At 34.5% G+C, this 19913-nt stretch overlaps 2 protein-coding genes across 2 annotated transcripts in view; both read right to left on the bottom strand.

Moving 5' to 3' along the window:
* VWC2L (von Willebrand factor C domain containing 2 like) overlaps positions 1-12569 on the bottom strand; it is a 174256-nt gene extending 161687 nt beyond the window's left edge. The window contains exon 1 of the mRNA XM_065927670.1: positions 12180-12569. Within this exon, the coding sequence (XP_065783742.1) occupies positions 12180-12569 (390 nt within the window). The remainder of the gene's footprint in view (positions 1-12179) is intronic.
* Positions 12570-16682: 4113 nt separating this feature from the next.
* SPAG16 (sperm associated antigen 16) overlaps positions 16683-19913 on the bottom strand; it is a 973751-nt gene continuing 970520 nt past the window's right edge. The window contains exon 16 of the mRNA XM_065930647.1: positions 16683-16858. Within this exon, the coding sequence (XP_065786719.1) occupies positions 16683-16858 (176 nt within the window). The remainder of the gene's footprint in view (positions 16859-19913) is intronic.

A 19913-nucleotide genomic window follows, 5' to 3' on the forward strand; every position in this document is an offset into this window, starting at 1 on the left:
CCACATTATCTTTGTTGTTGCTTCTAATTTTCATTTTCCTGATGTGGAAACTTAAAATGAAAACAACAAAATTTGAAAAAATATTCCTGGTCAATACTTTGGCCACCTGATGAGAGGAGCCGACTCATTGGAAATGACCCTGATGCTGGGAAAGATTGAGGGCAGGAGGAGAAGAGGATGAGATGGTTGGATGGCATTACCAACTCAGTGGACATGAGTTTGGGCAAACTGGGAGATAGTGAAGGTCAGGGAAGCCTGGCGAGCTGCAGTCCATGGGGTCACAAAGAGTTGGACACGACTGAATGACTAAACAACAATAACAACCTCCCTGGTCAATCCTCACTACTTTCCGAATGTAGGGGTGTTTTTTGTTGTTGTTGTCGTTTAATGAACAGGAATGTGCCTTAGATTCACCCTTCTTTATGGCCATTGGAGCTTTTTAAGTGAAACAAATTGAGTGATGTAAAACATGGAGTAGGCAAATAATTTCCCTTATGTTAGTGGTGTACAAGATTTCCATCAGGAAGAAATGAGACAACGTGAAATATTTCAGTTATAATTGAACAGGTATTCCAGAATGCAGGATGTGTACACACTTAAATAAGCCATCTCTATCACATTTCTTGCATAATGTCCATAGTATACTCTTGGGATCAGCGCAGGTTTAATGGTGAGAGCACTGCAGTTAGTCAGAAGCCTCCCTTATCAATTCTAACATGAGAATAAAAATCATCTTAGAACTAAATCATTCCATGAAGGGACAAAGATGAAAAAAAACCTCATAAAATTGTCAACAAGTATTTATATTTCCCTCAGGCACAAATCTGGTAACGTCACTAACTCCAGCCCTTTGGTGATTTTACACAGTTTCTAGGCTTCAGTTCAAGGTCCCAAGCCTGGTCTTCACACTGCGAGGCTGGTTCCATGTCCCTTATCTCTCTCATCTCTCACTTTTGTCTCCTCTGTCCCCTCTGATCTGGCCACTTGGGTTAACTCAATTCTCTATGAATGTTCTTTCCAGTGATTTTTGCCATTTTTCCAATTTTGTCTAAAATATTTTCAGTGCACTGAAATCCTCACTCTTAGGCTCTTCCTAAGCTCTTTTGACTAAGTTGTTCCTTTCCTGATATGAGCTCCTGAGCAAATTCCCAGATCATCTGCTATCTGTGGTTATCTGCAGCATTCATTTTGATACACTAGGAGCACCTTGAGGATCAGATTCGTGTCTTATACAATTTGGTACATACCTCACACCTATCACCTCTCTACATATCAGAGACATTAAGGGCATTTAATGGAATCAAACCATGTATTATGCAAGTTGACCTGAAAACATGTTAGTGAACTTAACATCTAACTGAGCAGATAAGATACCTATTTTCATTTATTAATATAATAGGAAATATATCTATTATATTATATTAAATGAAAAATACCTACCTGATTTATCACACTCTCAAAGGAGAGCACATGGGATCTCAAATAAAGCACATTTTTATCCTCTTTGCTTATCTATTTCATCTGAGAATTCTTAGTAAGTAGAAAGTTATTAAATTATTATACATCAATGCAAAGAGCAAAGCCATACTCCTTGGAGACAAATTTGCAAAGAGCGATGACTTAACATGTCTGTTGTTAAGTATGTATAATACATTTAAAATAGGCAAATTTAAATGCCTTTGAAGATTTACACATGTGGAAAGACATCCCCAAGACCACCTACAAGTGAAGTAAAACCTATACCTAACAGTATGAAAAGAATCTGTATGTGAGTCAAAAGGATCTGATGACAGTATGATTTGAGGGAAGTAGAAAGAGAAGAAGGGCTTCCCAGGCAGCTCAGTGGGTAAAGAACCTGTCGGCAACACCGGAGATGCCAGATATTTGGGTTCAATTCCTGGATTGGGAAGATCCCCCGGAGGAGGGCACAGCAATCCACTCCAGTATTCGTGCTGGAGAGTCCAGTGGACAGAGGAGCCTGGCAGGCTAGGGTCGCAAAGAGTCAGACACGACTGATGCAACTGGTCACACAGCACAGAAAGGGGAGAAGAATTTGATCCTAGATAAGAAGTTAGCAAACTTTTTCTACAGAGAGCCATACGATAAATATTTTTGACCTATGTGGGTCATGTAATCTCCGGAGCAACTACTCAGCTCTGGATTGCAGCCTGAAGGCCATCATGCACAATACATAATGAATAAGCATTGCTACTTTTCAATAAAACTCTACTTACAAAAACGGGTGGTGAGCTAGATTTGGCTAATAGATTGCAGTGTGCTGATCCCTGTGTAACTGGCATCATTGCCATTATATCGAATAAGTCATTGTCAATTTACATTGGTTTTCTGGAACAAAAATTAATTAACACAAATAACAACATTAACTGCAATTTTGGAAACTTTAAAAAGGACCAGAAAATAAAAGATAAGCTGAGATATATAGATTTTTATCATTAATTGCCCATCAGAGTCAGATAAAGGAATAAAGGATGATCTTGGTCATTAAGAAAATACTTCTTAAATGGTTTCATTGAATGCTTATGAACTTTAAGATGTTAATAGATGTTCAGAGGAAAGAAAAGTGTTCTGCTGTCACATAAATTTGTGAAATACTGGACTAAATACGGGTTAGGAGCAATAGTAGTAAAAATGTCAGATAGCTTTTATGAATCCCTTATTGTGTGCCAAGTAGTTTTTACTAATATCTCTATTTTAGAGATGCGTGTGCTAAGACATTAGAGAAGGCAATGGCACCCCACTCCAGTACTCTTGCCTAGAAAATCCCATGGATGGAGGACCCTGGTAGGCTGTGGTCCATGGGGTCGCTAAGAGTCTGACACCACTGAGCGACTTCACTTTCACTTTTCACTTTCACGCATTGGAGAAGGAAATGGCAGCCCACCTTAGTGTTCTTGCCTGGAGAATCCCAGGGATGGCGGAGCCTGGTGGGCTGCCGTAGAACCTACTCAACCTACTCTAAAATATAGTCTTCACCATACTGTTGAGCTCTTAGCTGTTGAACTGTGTTCATACTGACTCTCAAACAAACCTTTAAAAAATTTTCAAGTGCTGTCAGTAAACTAATATATATGATCAGACACTACATATTTCTAAGAGGTGTTAAAAGATGCATCATTTCTCAGAATAATTGACCACAAAAAAAAGCAAAAATCTTACTAAAAATATAGCTAGCTGATTATTAGAACTATCTGGGAAACTTTAAAATAGAAATTTAAGCCATTTTTGGTTGGCACTGAAGAGGGAGAGGTCAAGGAATATGAATTTTTGCAACATTCCTGCCTTAGATGATACTGATCATATGTCAGCTTAAGGACAGCCCTTTGTTCTAATGTCATACAGCTAGATAATTTTTGTACACTTCATCCATTTTTCACACTCCATTCCTGTCATGTAGTGAGTGGTGACAGTTTGCAGAGTGAAAAAAAAAATCAAGAACACAGATCCTCAGTTCCTAAAATCACCAAATATGTGGCAAGGGCAGCTAATTTAGCTCCTTTGCTTCTTCCTAGGATAAAGTAATCTCTGTGAAAATAGATAGTGTTTAATATAATTTTATTATGGCCTATACTATTTGGTTTAATTATAGAATTTTTCATTTTTAGACAAAGGATCCCTTTTTTATTAGAGCCTTTGCAAACTTAGGCTTCTTTTGCAAGTTGACCTCTATCTGTGTCAAAGACTGATTTTAGATTTGCCAATATTTTATTGTTCTGGTCTGTTTGTAACTCTGGGTTGTCATGGAGATAGGTCCCGATATCACATTTCTATAGACAATTGGATGAAATAAATTTCTGCATCTAGTATATTTATTGGAAAGAAAGATGCAAATGAGCATTAAGTCTGAAGGTCTAAAATGTAGATAAAAGACCATAGGAAAAATATATTTATATTGCCTTTGCAAATAGTAAGTTCTGTCCGCCATTGTGGTGTTTCCACTAAGTTTCTGTTGGTCTTTGTTTTATCATCTGTAAAAAAGTTGAAAGTTCTTTTCCAGATATAAAATTCTGTTGTCAGTTCTTAAAAGTAGGAAAGACTTAGATTATGAATAAAAAAAAAAGCAAAGACCACAACGCTTGCCTTTTTTAGATAGAAGAATTTATATAAATTCAGATACTAGAAATCCAATCTCTAGCTAAGAAATAACAATGATAATCAAGGGTCAATATTAAGACAAAGTTAGTTCAAAATCTCATCCAAGTAATGTTTAGTTAAAAAACACACACAAACTTTTGAGCAATCAGAATTGTTAATTAAACTTTATATGTAACACTTTAATTTTCAAATTCCCAATACTATTTATTCCTCATTAGATATATGACATTACTGTATCCATCTTATATATAGAAATATTAATTTTATTTGAGTTTTGTTTACGGTCTCATGACATAATAGGGAAAAAATTAAGAGTTGTGTTCAGTAGATTTGTATCCACTTTAATCAACTTTATATAGTCATAAAATAATACCAGATAAAAACTTTTCAGGAGATAAATGAATTTTCTTATTAATTTGGTACTTCATTCACTTTTTTCATGTGTCATTAAATTCTTGCAAAAATGACATTATTGTGATGTGCTAGATGGCAGGCTGGAGGCAAAGAAATCAACAATGGTGGTGTGTGAGATTGAAATTACTGATGATAATCAGTGGTGATTAAAGGTCCAAACCTAAAATAAGCTGACTCTTAAATAAGCCAGTCCCTATTAATAATGACTAAGCTTGAGAAAGATCACTTGGCTAAGCAAACCCACTGAGCACTTGAAATCACCTTGAGTTATTTGTTTCAAGCTCTTCCTTGAAAGTTTGGTTAAATATAACTAAAACATAAACCAGTAATTTTTTTCTTGTGCTATACTTTGTAAAACACAGTCTGATACATAAATCAAGTTAAAGGAAAACAAAACAAAACAAACAAAAAATACAATCAGGGTGAATAAGAAGGGTTAGAAATAATTATAAAGATTTTCTTAAAGTAATAACATTTCCAAGCTCCCTCAAATTTCACACACATACACACACAATGCATGTATGAAACAATTTCAGTTTAGACTATATAGACTAATCTATAAAATTTGCATAAAATATATAGATTATGTCATAAGGTATAGGACATAGTCATGCCATTGACTATGTATTTTGATGAGTAAAAACACAATGACAGATTAGCAAATTTCTAACATATCCAAAATCTTGTACAATTAGAGTTAAAATTTGGAGGGGAAACTACCAGGTCACTCTCTTTTCAGGTTCATATCCTCATAGTATTGGCAAGTCAGCAAGAATGGACAGCGAAGTTTATAAACAGCTGATGACTGACCTCAAGTCTGCTGTAGTCACTAGCAGTAACAAGCTCCACAAATCTCAGATGTGGCTGCAAATCAAACACCAATCTCCCTGTGTGCTCAGGGGATAGAAGCCTAGACACAAATCTCTCTAGTCATGTTTATCACACAGTTATCACCATTAATGGCAGCATCTTACCATATGAAGGACAGCAATAAAAATCAGTGTGTGCATCTATATTTAACTAATTAAAGGGCCAGGTGACCATCAAGTCTCTTAAAATTTAAAGTAAGAGACTATTTCATCCCTTCAGGGGTTAACTTGGAAGCTATTTATAAGTATAATTCCTACTACCATAATTTGAAAAGTGTTGAGGGCCATTTTCAGTTCTCACTGAGGCTTTTGAAAAAAACAAATTATTTCAAAACTCTGATCTATTTCTAGATTTAATGTAGTTCTGTAGAATTAAAGCACACCAAATGAATGCAATGTAAAAAGAATGAGAAAGGGTTTGAGGAACTTTATAAATTTAAGTTCTAACAAAATTGACTTCTAATCTTTGAAACTGGTCAGACATTATACAAATTAAGCAGATGCTCCCTAGTTATTTACGAAGATGGGCGTTCCCTCTAGGGAGAATGATCACTGAGAATGATTCACTTTGAGGCTGCTGTGGTACATGCTGGGGGCTGAGCTTCAGATGAGCAACAGTCATTACTGATTAAGATTACTTAATCTCTGATATTTTGCAGCTACTTGAAAGGAAAAAAAGCTATGCTTGAATTCACTCAGAGGCAGTTTTAATACTAAAAACAACATGTTCTGCAAAACAAAAACTGCATATTATAGAGTCAACAACTGTGGAATTAGTCTTCTCAATCTCCCAACAAAGACCTCAGTTATCTTTGTTGAATGAAATTATAATGTTTTCTAGGACTGACTTTCAATGGAATCTTACAAATGCCCCAACTACTTGTTAAGAACTTGTCTATCCCCTCTTGGGAAAAATATGTTAAAAAACCCCACCCATTTTCCATTATTAAAATGAATACAGGTAGTCAAAATAACAGAAATAAAAAAATTAACAAAACCCTCCCAGTTGTTAGGATAAGAGGTCTTTCCTGCCTTGTCTCCCATATTTCAGCAGGATGTTCATAACAAATTTGATTCCATTTAGTGGCAATGAAATACATATAATGCATACTACAATCTTCATACATCTGGAAAGATGCATTCTGTATCTCTTTGTCTAGTACAAACATTTTAGTTTCTGTGCCTCTCATATTAATAGAAACTGGTGCAATGGCCGATGAGAGGGTGGGGGTACAATAAGTGGCATTTCTGCAAACAATTATCCCTTCATTGAGATTTCTTTACAGCTTTTCCCCTGTTCTTTCACATATTTGATAATCAGTTCCTAGAATATGCTGCTTTTCATCCTTTTTCTTATTAAAACAGACATTAAAAAAAAAGGAAATCTCCTAATCCTAACTTGAAAAATCCTTTCTACTCACTTTTATAGATTTCTATAATGTTACAATACTGGATATTAATGATGGGACGTAGATTAATGACAAAGTTGGGAAACCTGTCTTCCTGTGAATGTATCCATTGATGAGCGAGTCAGTTCTCAATCTTAGTTGGCATCGACATTTTTTATGGGTATGATGATTTGGCAGAATACTCTGAGTGATTAATTCTCTGTCCTCTTTGCTGCTTTCCTCAAGATTTAAATGTTAAGTCCAAAATTCAGGGCAAAAACTAAACAGCTTACCACAGCATGAAAACTTTTTTTTTTTTTTTTTAAAGCTGTAACATATTTACAAAATGTGCAAAATGAGAAAATAATCACACTGAACCTATTAAAAATAAAAAGCAGAAACTTGATCAACTGTCTTTGGCCCATAATGGAAAAAGTACAAAGGTCAGTGCCTGCAGAGAAAGGCAGATTTTGGGCAAATCCAAATCCTCAAGTAAGGGTACTGGGTGTTGACTGCAGAAAATCACTTTAAGACAGGCTATGCAAAGCTGAAATAAAAAAAAAAAAATCTCTTTCAGTTGCAAGTAGTATAATCTTCAGTGTCTGACCTAAAACTAAATCAGTACAAGTTATGAAGTCTAAAAAATTCCAAAAAGGCTAATTCTAGCTGAGTGAGAGTTATAAAAATATTGAGCAAAATAAGAAATTATTTCTCCCTTTAAAAAACTCAGCATGAGATGGTTAAGCACAGAAGCACACCTGATACAACCTGCATTTCCAATCAAGATTTTCTGTAGGAAATGCTACTGTAGATTATTATTTATACTTATTTCTTAAAAAGTAGGTTCCAGTGTCATTTCGCCTATGCACACATGAAAGAAGAGAAACCTACTACACAATGACCTTTATCTCAGTACAATATTAACAGAACACTGGAGAATTCAGTTTTCAAAAAGGATCGTATGAAAGCCGTTTTCAAACCTTAGATCAGTAAGTGTTGGGAAAAAATCCAAATGTTTATAAATGACATTATTTTTTCTATCAGGTGACACATGTTTCTCAGTTTACATTTAAATTGAGTGATCAGAAGACACTGATGTAGTGACATATGTTTTTGTAACTGTATAGCGTCAGACCGCACAACTAAAACGCTGAAGTGGTCATTACAACACTTGGGATGGAAAGGCAATCCAAGGTGAACGTCGGTTAGGAAGAGGTGGGGAGACGGAGTAGAAAGTAGAAGCAGGATGGAAATGAATGCTTTATGAACAATGTAAGTCATCTACAGGGGCCCAGAGAGCACTCTACCTGAAGTTTGAATGCTTCTCTAATTAAAATGGAGAGATGGACACATAGACAGAAGCAAAGGCATTTTAAGGGAACTTTAACTTTTTATATTCTGTCTGTTCAATTATAACCTGACTCATTTTATTCACCAAAATACATTAAATGCCTGGTATGTGGTTTATCTGGTGCTGGGGTGGGGACCACGGAGCAAAAAGAAAACATTGTCCCCAGCCTTAAATGGTTCACTGTCCAGTGGTGGAGAGAGCAGTCCTTTCAGTTTATATTATTGCGGTGTGTTAGAGATGATGGTAATGAGTTCATATGCTGAAGCCAGGAAGCCTGGATTTGAATCCTAGTTCTTCTATATTATGTATGGTGTTGGGTAAGCTATTTACACTTTGGTGCTTCAGTTTTCATATCTGTAAAACAGTGCTAATAAAAGTGTAACTTCACAGTGTTAGCATGAAATTGTGCTATAATACACATAAAGCTCTTAATGGTGTCTGGCTCTGATTACTGTCCTTGTTATAAAGGTATGAGTTGCAGCCCAGAACACAGCAGTAGGCCAGTCAGAGGAAGCTTTGCAGTTGAGATGAGATTTAAATGGAGCTCAGAAGCAGTTTATTTGGACTTACACACGTGTGCAGAAATCGTAAAAAGGTGTGGGCCAGCATGTGCAAGCATCCAGGGAAGAGAAGTCACTGAGAGTTTAATAAACTTGAAGGAGTTGATGAGTAGAATCTAGACTGTACTAGGAATTTTGGTTTTCATCCTCAAGACTGTCCCTGAATGTTTTTGTCTTTTTACAAGCTGGTCTTCTCATTCTTTGTTTTCTGCAACAGTCCTGCTTTCCCAGCCATTAATCTCTCTTCACTTCCATTCGATTAAATACCTGACTATAAAGTAATCTTGTTTAAAAAAACACATTTAACTAGGTTAACTCTATGTACAACAACCTGCATTTTGTCCCTTGTTACTCTTTAGACTGAATCTATTCTGGCCCAGTACTCGAGTTCCTCTTTCCACGTTCCAAAAACACTATTCAAGTTTACCTCTTTCTTCTGATAATAGCATTTTAGTAAGATCAAGTTCCCTGTCATTCTCATCTTTCTCCTCTTCTTGCTGATTTTATTTATCCAAATATCTGACTTTGCTTAAGCAGTTTCCTCTTTGGAATTTTAATCTTCCTAGATAAATTTTAATTTTTTAAAAATAGGCTCATCTTTGACCTTCCTGAAGAAAAAGACAGTTTGTCTGACCAAACCTCATACCATGTTGATAAGCTTCTGAAACCATAATCCCCTTGGTGTTGACCTTCACCATCACATGCTTTATACTGCCTTTTCCCCACTTCTCTCTCCAGCTTGGCTCATGCCTTCCTTATGAGTGGAGATGTTCCCTTCTAGATCTTTGACTCTCCAATGCATATACAGTACAACTACAGTATCTTGTCTACTAAAAAGTCCAATAAATACTTATCAGATAAATATATAATATACAAGAATATCACAATATAAGCTCCTTAATAACATGCCAAGGTTATTATGTGAAAGTTGCATGTAGCTTTAAAGATCAGCTTACAAGAGACAAACTAAATTAGAAGACAAGCAATATGGCTGATATTTACTTAGGCATAATAGTTCATATAGATAAGTATAAAATTTAAAAACTGTTGGAATTTTTCAGTTGAGTGACTTTTATTTTTTTATTTTTTTTAGTTGAGTGACTTTTAAAGTCAAGCTTCCATCATGAGACACAGGTGAAGACATGGAAGAATGTAGAACTCAGAGGAAATTACTGGATACTAGGATTTAGAAAGAGTGAAACGACCCTTTTTTTCAGTATCTATTGTGTATCAGTTGTTACAAGATCACTAACTTCATATAAATTATTTCACTAATTCTTTCCAATATCTCCTCTCAACAGAAGTAATTATTATGATGGTCATTTTGTAGTGAATGCTACTGTGGCTCAAAAAGTTTAAGGACTCCTTCCAAAATCTTACATCTAAGTGATGAATTTGGATATAAATCCAGGTCTTTCTGACTCTAGAGCCAAAGTGCTTTGAGAAGTGAAATAGGCTTTATTGTTAGAATGGATGTATTTAGAAAAAGGTTAAATAACTTGACAATTTTGGACAAGTATCAAACTTGATTGGTCTCAGTTCTTTCAATCTTATTAATTTACTCTAGATAATCTCTAGAGCTTTTAAAACCAATCCTTGTGAAAAAGTGGTATCTGTTTTCTTTTTAAAAAATCACATTGATTTAAAATCAGTGATTTATAAGTCAGGGAGAATGTTGTGCATATCAACAGATTAAATATTAATTATAGCAGCGGCAGATAATTAGAATGAAGGAATTATTAACTTGATATATCTTTATTGTTTGATATGGCAAAATAATTTTTATCTTTGGAATAAGAATCTAACAAAAACAGGGAAAACTATAGCATTTTTAGTGATGAGCTAAGTTCAAAAAAAATCAGTATTTTTTATTCTTTTATTTAATTTGGTAGTCAATATTTAATAATCTCAAATTTTATCTGGAATACAATTTTGCTTGAGATAGGTTATCTTAAAATGTCTTTTTATTCTACTCCAAATAAATATGCATATTAGAGGAGAGTGACCTGATTCTAGAACTATGTCGACAATCAGTCATGTGTTGAGTGTTTGCATTAACTTTTGTTACCCTATGTCAAAATGTGTCCAATACGTGAAAGACCAGAAGGGAACTGATAAATGTATGACACTCTTAACTATTATTTGATGTCAATAATGGTAATTTTACTAGATTCTCAGGCCCCTTCTCAATATTGTGCAGCAAAGTATCATAATACATGAAAAGTCTAGAATAACACTTACATATAAGAAAGTTGAATGTGATAATTATCACTGAAATTTCTCCCATGTCCTAAGGAAACTAGTCAAAATTATTGGGTTTCTTGGGTAGATCAGATATGGTTTGAACCCACAACTTAGAATCGACTGGATGCAATGAATTGCCAACATATAGGAAGTACTTCGATCATGATCTGTTAAAACCTTTTCCCATGTATTGACTTCTATCATTTGACTCTTGTAAAGAAGGAAATTGGGTCAATGCTAATAATTGAACATTCTTCTCTCAAACATAAACACACTGAAAACTAGCTATATCTTCTTTTGCCTACACATTTCTGAGCACGTTGTCACAGACCTTGGTTAGGCAAAATGAAAATCTTCACATCAAGCCACCAATATGACAGAAACCTCAAGGCAAAACTGTCATTGCATTTGAGGACATGTTGATATATTAATTTATACCTCAAGCGTTCAGATCTGGCTTGTATGAAACCCTAATTAAAACTAGTCATTGGAAAAAAGAGGCTCAAAGAAGAGGTAAAAATGAAGTCCGAGTTACTTGACAACATGATGCCAGCATAAAAGAAAGACTAAAAATACCATTGAGGACGAAAGCCTGAAAAACTAGCCTTTTTTTTAAAAAAACTACATTTTACAAGGGACTATGATAGAAATTCAGTTCTCTCTGGGGTCTTATATGTCAAAAAAAAAAAAAAAAATCTAAAGATAAAGGAACAGAATGGGAACCATGTTCTACAACATGTAAGTCCAATGCATATTCTTAATACAAAGACCACAGCTCAGAAGTGTGTCTCTGTAGTACTTGAATTTCCATACACTAAATAGATAATTCTAGACTACATTTAAATGGCTCCAAATACAGGCTAATAAGCCACACACACTCACACATGAAACTCACAAAATTTGAACATTAATAAACACATAGCTTTTAAACAAAATTGTTTCCATCAGAAAACATATTTTGTAATAACACAATGAAACATTTAAGGGCAAAAATAAAAATGGTAAGCATGCTCAATACTTCTGAAGGAAAAAAAAAATTCTTGTGAAACCCTACAGATATCGGTCAACAAACCAATTGCCTATTGTACCACCACAGTGGTACTTAGGCTAACTGGAGTCACATTTTTGTAAATCAAAGAGAAATTTTAAAATGTGCTTTTTCAACTGTAATTTTAATGTCGTGATCTAAGTATGTGGTGTAAAAAGTTAGTATTCAATGAATATAGAGGGCAACTCATACCTTAAATTCCTCCAAGATCTTGTAATTTTTCCCATGATATTCACAAAAGTTTTTGACTTCTTTGCACTCAGGACAGCATCCATTGTGTTCCACTTTAGTACACTTTGGGTGAATTTTAGGGCATTCTGGCTGGTCACAAACAGGTCCATCCAGAGCACAGACACACGGACAGTTGGAATGCCCTGGGAAAAATCTTTCTCCCAACTTGTATACAAAGCCACTGTCATCCACACACCCCTTCCCTCGATAGTCATCAAAAATCAGGTTGTCATTACTGGAGGTCTGGTCACCTTCATCAGCAGGATAGTCTTCATGACTGATGGCAGCAGAGGTGACCAATCCAGGGATGACCAATAGCAGTATGCAAGCTTCATGAATATGAAGAGCCATCCCCCTCCTCAACGGCTTCTGGATGTTCTAATATTAGATATACTCAGCTCCTTCCATGAGAATACAAGAGGGGCAAGCTGAAAACAAATATTTAAAAAGAATGATTTGACATATATAAAGAGAATATAGGTTCATTTAAACCCATGCTCTTAAAATGTTTGAGATCTGTTTATTTGCGATCTATTTGAAAGTTTTGTTGCTGTTGTTGAGTTGCTAAGTCATGTCCAACTCTTTGTGGCCCCATGGACTGTAGCCTTTCAGTCTCCTCAGCCCATGGGATATCCCAGGCAAGAATACTGGAGCAGTTTGCCATTTCCTTCTCTAGGGGATCTTCCTGACCCAGGGATCGATCCTGAGTCTCCCATATTGCAGGCAGATTCTTTATACCACTGAGCCACCTGGGAAACCCAATTTGGAAGCTCCTAAGACCTCAAATAGACTAAGTTCATGCAACTATCTGCACTTTATTATGAAGTTAGGAGGGTTGATCCTTGGCAATATATGCATTAAAATTTGTCCTTTATGAACTTCTTTTACCTTGGATATTTCAGCTTTAATTTACCTTCTGAATTTCAAAGGTCTAGCTTTGTCTATCTTGTAAGAAGTGGTTTTACGGAGACTCAATTTTACTAGTTTTAATAGTTACAGTAAACTCAAGAATATCTGAATACACATTCTCTTTGAGTTCACTGACAAAACCAAACTAGTGAGAGACAGAATGTATATATGTTACAGTCATCTGTGTGAAAATGCCAGAGATTAGGGAGAAAACATGCTGCTTCTAAAAGAAAGACAAAAAACCAACAGTTGAATGTAAATTATCATTGGATGGAGCTGGTACAAAGGCCTTCCTACTACTTTATGTCTATAATTAGAGAACAACAGTGGTCTCAATATGGCTTACTTGTTTATGTGGATATGAATCTGGATTTTGAAACATAGTTAAGAAGGGAAATAATACAAGTATTTCACAGTGAGTAACAGAATGAAAACTTTATATAATAAATAAGAAAACACCATGTATGGAAAAGGATCTGTTAAAGACAAATTTATTTGTATTATTGTCCACACCTTTATTTTATTCAGGAAGTAAGCTCCTAGTGGGCAGGAAAGATGTATCTGTAAATTATTTTTACAGTAACTTGAGTCTAATATTCATGTAAGAAATTATACTTGAATTACTTCAATATAAAATAGCATTCACATATTCTCAAAAATATACCTCTCCTTTTGACATGCCAAAGATACTTGCATTTAGGCAATTTGCACAAAAATGCCAATGTACAACTGTTTGAAGTTTCCTAAAATAATAAGGAGTTGTCAATTCGTAGAAAATTTACCTTACATACTTTGGTGTTACTGACGCTTGTAAACTTCACTTAGTATTAGTACTTGATGGGGAGTGTTGGTAGTGGGCTCTTATTTAAATGGTTAGAATGACTAACTCATACAAAGCATTGGAGAAATTGTGACTTTAGGGAGTAATGGATGAGTAAAATGTCAAATAATTCATTTGTCTATTTACATGTTGCTGGCTTTCTTCCAATATTGCTAAAATTGTATATAGGGCATTTTCAGATCATTTTACAAGGGTTATTCATTTGTTTTATTTTCAGATTATAATAGCAGTGAATAAACCATCTATTTTAGTATAACATGTGTACATAATAATTTTAAGTAAGGTAAAGATGGCACTAGAAAACTTCAAGAACTATTATATTTGCATTTTAAGTTAGATATGCAAATTCTGGTAATAGTAAAATGGAAGATAGTATATTCATGCCTTCCTTCAAGAGAAAAAACTGCTCTCTAATATTAGAATTCCTTCTGCAAAGGTGATGATAAAGGAGATGGATCTCTTTTAAAATATGTCAAAAATAATGAGTCACGACAGAACCAAAAAAAATGCAAACCTATAATTCTACTTGAGAAGCTGGAAGCTTCCTTTGACAAAGCATTTTTTCTCTTAAATTACCATAGAGGCTACAGACATCATACAAGCTTCTGAAAATCATAATTTTCTAATTAAGTCATGCATTTACACATTTCCCACATACTTAGAAAGTTTATCTTGGAAGAAAAAGGAGCTACTGTGCTTTCTTACAGTTTTCTAGTAGTATTTTGTCAATACATGCAAGATAAGCCATATAAAATACCCAGATCATTCTGTTTCAAAAGGACACAGACAAAAAATGATCTCTTTGCAAGCTACAGGTAGGCATTAATGTGTCAGGCTAGGGTAAATGCAAACTCAAAGGTAATATAGGGATGTCATACTCACTTTATATGAACATTAAACATGCTTTTTAAATATGAAATATATTTAAAAACCTGCATGGAGAAAACAAGGTCTTCTCTTCAATATAGGAAACTTATTATTTTTTAAAAAGCATTCTTCCTAACTGTGCTACTCTCATGCAATTTAATAATTATTTAAGAGAAGAAATATTAGAGAAATAAAAATGCTTATCTGAAGATCTTTAATAAGTAAGCAAACACTGCTAAACTGAGAATCACTTCTCAGCTAAACTTTCCCCCTCCCCATATTGCTACATGTGATTTAAAATGACTGCATCTATTTCTTTGAGAAAACAAACATAACTCATGTCATAAGATACACTTACCTAATCACTCTGGAGGTTAAATGGTGGTGGTGGGGGTCACAGGCCAATACGAACTAAAAGATCACGTTTGTGTTAGGAAAGCAGTTTTCTTTAATTATCCAAAGAATACATTTTCCAGGCTTGAATTAAAGGCAATCCATTCTACCTCCCATTTCAAAACACAGTCAAGAAGCAGTCTCCCGCCCTTCCAGAGAGAAACACAGCAGACACACATAAGAAATATGCTTTGGACCTGTCTTCAGAATTCAAAGCAAGAAGCAATGCTGGTCCTGTAGCAATCCAGACCCCACGAGCAGAATCATGTTGAACTTATTTTTAGCCTTTTCCCAGATCCTTCTACGAAATTTCCCAGCTGATTATGCCTCCTCCACACATGAGTTCACTTACACAGTGTTTGATACAGCAGTAGAGGTGATTTGGTTAGGCTCTGAGGATCAAAATCAGCAACAGCATGCTGTAGCTTAAAGCCCACTCCGCCGGCAAGAACATCAACACCATCCACAATATGTTGCTTGAATCCCCTCTTACACGCCAGAAAATGCTAACTGTGGACGTGAAGGGAAGGAGCAACTTTAGCTGGGTTTCTGCATCACTGAGAGCAGTTTGCAGACTGCTGATTTGGAGCTCATTCTGCCGGCAGCCGGGAATTCCTCAGCACCACGGACAGCGCCAACAACTGGCTTCTGAACCCAGATAGGTCGAAATCCCGAGCTGCTCCTTGAGACCAGGCTAGAGCCTTCTCTAAGCAGTCGCGTTTTATACAGTGGATGCGTGCGTTAGGAGGCGGAAAAGGCATTTTACGTGCGTGCGAGATACTTACTTGCATTGAAATTACAATAAAACACTAATTAAAAAAAAACACTGTAACTATACCTAATGCATTCTTGCATGGGCTGCAGAGATGAAAGTTCTGAAGAGCTTTGCATTTAGATTTAAGCCACCTGCAGTCTCTGATTATTATTAACAGATAAAGCACAATCATTGTTAAAGAATTTGTGAAAACGTATGCTCCCAAATTCTACTTGACCCTTTGTTTGCAGAAAGCCTTTCTCCGTGCTATACATAACTACACTTTAGGTCTTCTTTCAGTTTAGATTTGATTCTTTTTTTTAAAGTAGCCTGGTTCTCCTGCAGTTTGTTTTCTAACATTCAAAAATCAATCTCTTGTAATTCATCTAGTCTGTCATTAGGCGTCATTGTAAAACTGTTTCTTCCAAACCACTAGCAAAGATGCTCTGTTTTTGGAATTCTTATCAAAAGGAGAAAAAAAAAAAAAAAAAAAAAAAAAAGACACAAATAAATGGTCAGAAAGTTATTATTTTTTATTGGTAACAGTATGAGCACTAGCATTTATGTCCAAAGCAAGTTTTAAAGCAAATTGTAAATGTTACCTGCTGACACATTTAACCAGCTCTTTACTGGTTTGGGACAATATGAGGCATTTTCAAGCCTTAAAGGGAATGCCCTCTGCAGTGGGATGCACTGAGCGTCAAGACCACGTTCGGACGGTGCCGTCAGAGCCTCCAGAAAACAGGGTCTCTCCATCACGAGAAAACATGACTGTGTGAGCCTCGCTCTCATGGCCCATCAGTTTGTGAATCTGCCCAGATTTAAGATCCAGCAAATGGATAACCCCATTGCCACTTGCCTGAGCTAAAACTCGACCTGAGAGAGAGAGAGGGGGAGAGAGGAAGGAAGAGAGAAAGAATGAAAATCAAAGTTTTATTTCAAGCAGTAACAGTTTACAAGCAATAAAATACACAGTTTTGTTTCAACTATAATCCAGGCTCATGTTAGATGTCAGTCAACAAATCTGAACTAACTCCTGGTTGTATAGGAAATAATCCCAGTCACAATTAAGATATGCCAACGAGTAGATGTTAAAATTTTTAAATGATCTCTCTATTTAATATGTAGAGGTCATAAAATGCCCTGCTAGTCTCCTTGTATTTGGGATTAATAAATAATTTTGAGAGATGAGATTGAAAGCAAGTAAACAATAAACCTTTCTTTTCAAGGGAATTATCTCTGGAAAAGTTTTTAAAATAGGATTCAAAATATCTATGGCAAAGATATAAATATACACACTAATACATACATAAATATACATACACAGTGGATAATTTATACTTACATTTGTTATACTTAAATTTATTATATTAAAATTTGTTTACTATACTACATCATTGCTTAAAACTATAATAATATGCATCTATACTTTAAAAATTGTGATACTCATTGGTCCAGCAAACTTTTATTTGGAGTTGAAGTGAAAATAAATACCTCCATTTCAAAGATGTCTTAGCATTTTTAATCTAATTTAAAATTCTGTTAAACTAAAATTTTGTATCATAAAAGAGCTAAATATAGCACAGAGTATTCTTAACATTTTTATACCATATATTTGTGAGTGAATAATTTCCTTAAAATGAAAAACATATCCACATACAGTTCCAACTAACTTTTATTAAAGAAATCTTGCAGCAAACTATCAGGGAATTTGGAAGCAAGTAAAAGCAATAAAATATATCTATATAAGCTCAGTGTATGGGTTAAATAAGTGATATTAGTATTGTCCATGGAATTATGCAACCATATTTAGAAGGTATATATTATCATTCCAGTAATGACATTTAAGACTCATTAAACTCTTTCAATATGTTATACACTAGATTTAGTAAATTTAATTAGTATCTATTATTCCAGATAATCTTATAATATTTATGATAAAATAATAACTCCTAAATAGGTGATGAAAAAGAGACTTGGGAATGCTAAATAACTTGCTTAAGATGACACCCTAGGTATTGGAGGGAGCTCACATTTAGTCACCAGCACTTTGAATACAGAGTCTGGCCTTTTTAGTCATTAGGTTTTCTATATCTAGCATAGCATTGCTATCAGTGACACTTTCTTGACCAATGTTAAGTAGGTGATGCACTGTAAAAGTAGAGTTTTACCATTCCGTGTTAAAAATTCTATAATGATATTGCCATAAAGGTCACTGTGAAATATTTAATCACATATTTTAACCCCAATTGCCATGAATAGTCTTTGAAACATGGTAATGTTGACCGTGATAAATATGGCCTATTTACAAACCTTTTTATCTACTGGGCTTCTTCATCTAGCACAAAGCCTGACACAGCAAAGATCCTTAGGATGGATTTGAGTGTCCAAAGCAGCAGATTTGAATATTTGTTACAAAGCCCCTTCTACCAAGTCTTTGCCGACAGAGACGTTACATATGGATTCCACTTTCAACTTCACACTATAGACAGTTGTTTGTGACTTTCCTAAGAATTAAATGACTTTCTTTTCCTTGTAGTCTTCATATAATAACAAGGTAGATGGTAAATATCATTTTCTATTTTTTGCAAATAAAACCAAGCAAAATCAAAGCCCCTAAAGAAAAGGGAAACAATTTAGCTTTTAAACCATTACCTTTTATTGGAGTCAAATTTCTAAAAATTATAACTGAAAATCTTTGTGAAAGTTATCAGCAATTTCTGAAAATTTGATCAATAAAATAGAGAAAATAATAATATTGGAATTTGATGACAGGAGTATATTATTTCATAATATAATTCAACAATACCATGCTGCAGATATTTAAAAAAGATGTCTTTGCTTGAACAGATTTGAGTCAGCAAGTTCACGGTGAGGTTTGCAGGTTTACTTGATCTCATTTTCAAAAGACTGTAAGAGGGTGTGTATCCATCTATCTATTTAACATCGTGTTCACCTCTATAAAGTATACTGGATTATTACATGGCATAGAATGTCTGACCTCAAAATTAGTTTTACTGGGAATTGAGATGCTTAACTGCTTCTAGGTTAGAAGATTTGCAAAATTACTTACTAGGATGTGTCAATTACTAATCAGGATGTATTAATTACTACATTAGTATCTACTGGTGTGAGAGAGAGGGGTGGTACTCTCAAAAGAAGAAAAAAATCACAGACTACTGGTAGCATCTCTACAAAGTATTTAGAAACATGTGCCCAGTTCTCTTTCTAAACATCCTGATGACTGGCAATAAAAAATAAATTACAGGATGAATCATTTGTCATACCAATGTCACAGTCTTAATGAAAATTTAGGAAGGATAGGAGATTTAGCTACATCAAACTTTGTCAGTGGAATTAAAATACAATAGATATGAAACTTTAAATAGTACATGAAGATTTATGAAAACTTGTACCAACAATGTTCATGTGTCTTTTTAAAAATGTGAAAAAGTTATTTCTATTTTAAAATTTTATAACATCTTAACAAAATACTTAACCATTATAATATTTTAATAAAATGTTGACTCCTAATATGCAATTCCTGAGTAAATAGACTATTTAAAATGTCATTTAGCATTGTATTTAAGAATGATTATACTAAATTATAAATGCACACATTCCACAAATATCACATGGGTATACAGTATATGGTTAAAATACTTAGTGTTATAGTTTATCAACAATGATCTAAAAGGTATTTAAAAATATAAATATTTCAACATTATATAAAAGATGACTTGCTCCTTTTTTGACTAACATTTATGTTATCAGGATGCCCAGACTTTTACAGAATAGGGAGAAAGTAGGCAGTCCAGGGAGAAGATTGATACAATTTTCTAGGTGTTATTTTTTATGTAAATCAGTAGATATCAATAATGAGTGATTATGACTATCTTCTGATCCACACATCTCTGAAAAACTTATCATT

Source organism: Muntiacus reevesi, chromosome 3 (assembly GCF_963930625.1).
Source record: "Muntiacus reevesi chromosome 3, mMunRee1.1, whole genome shotgun sequence".
NCBI lineage: Eukaryota > Metazoa > Chordata > Mammalia > Artiodactyla > Cervidae > Muntiacus > Muntiacus reevesi.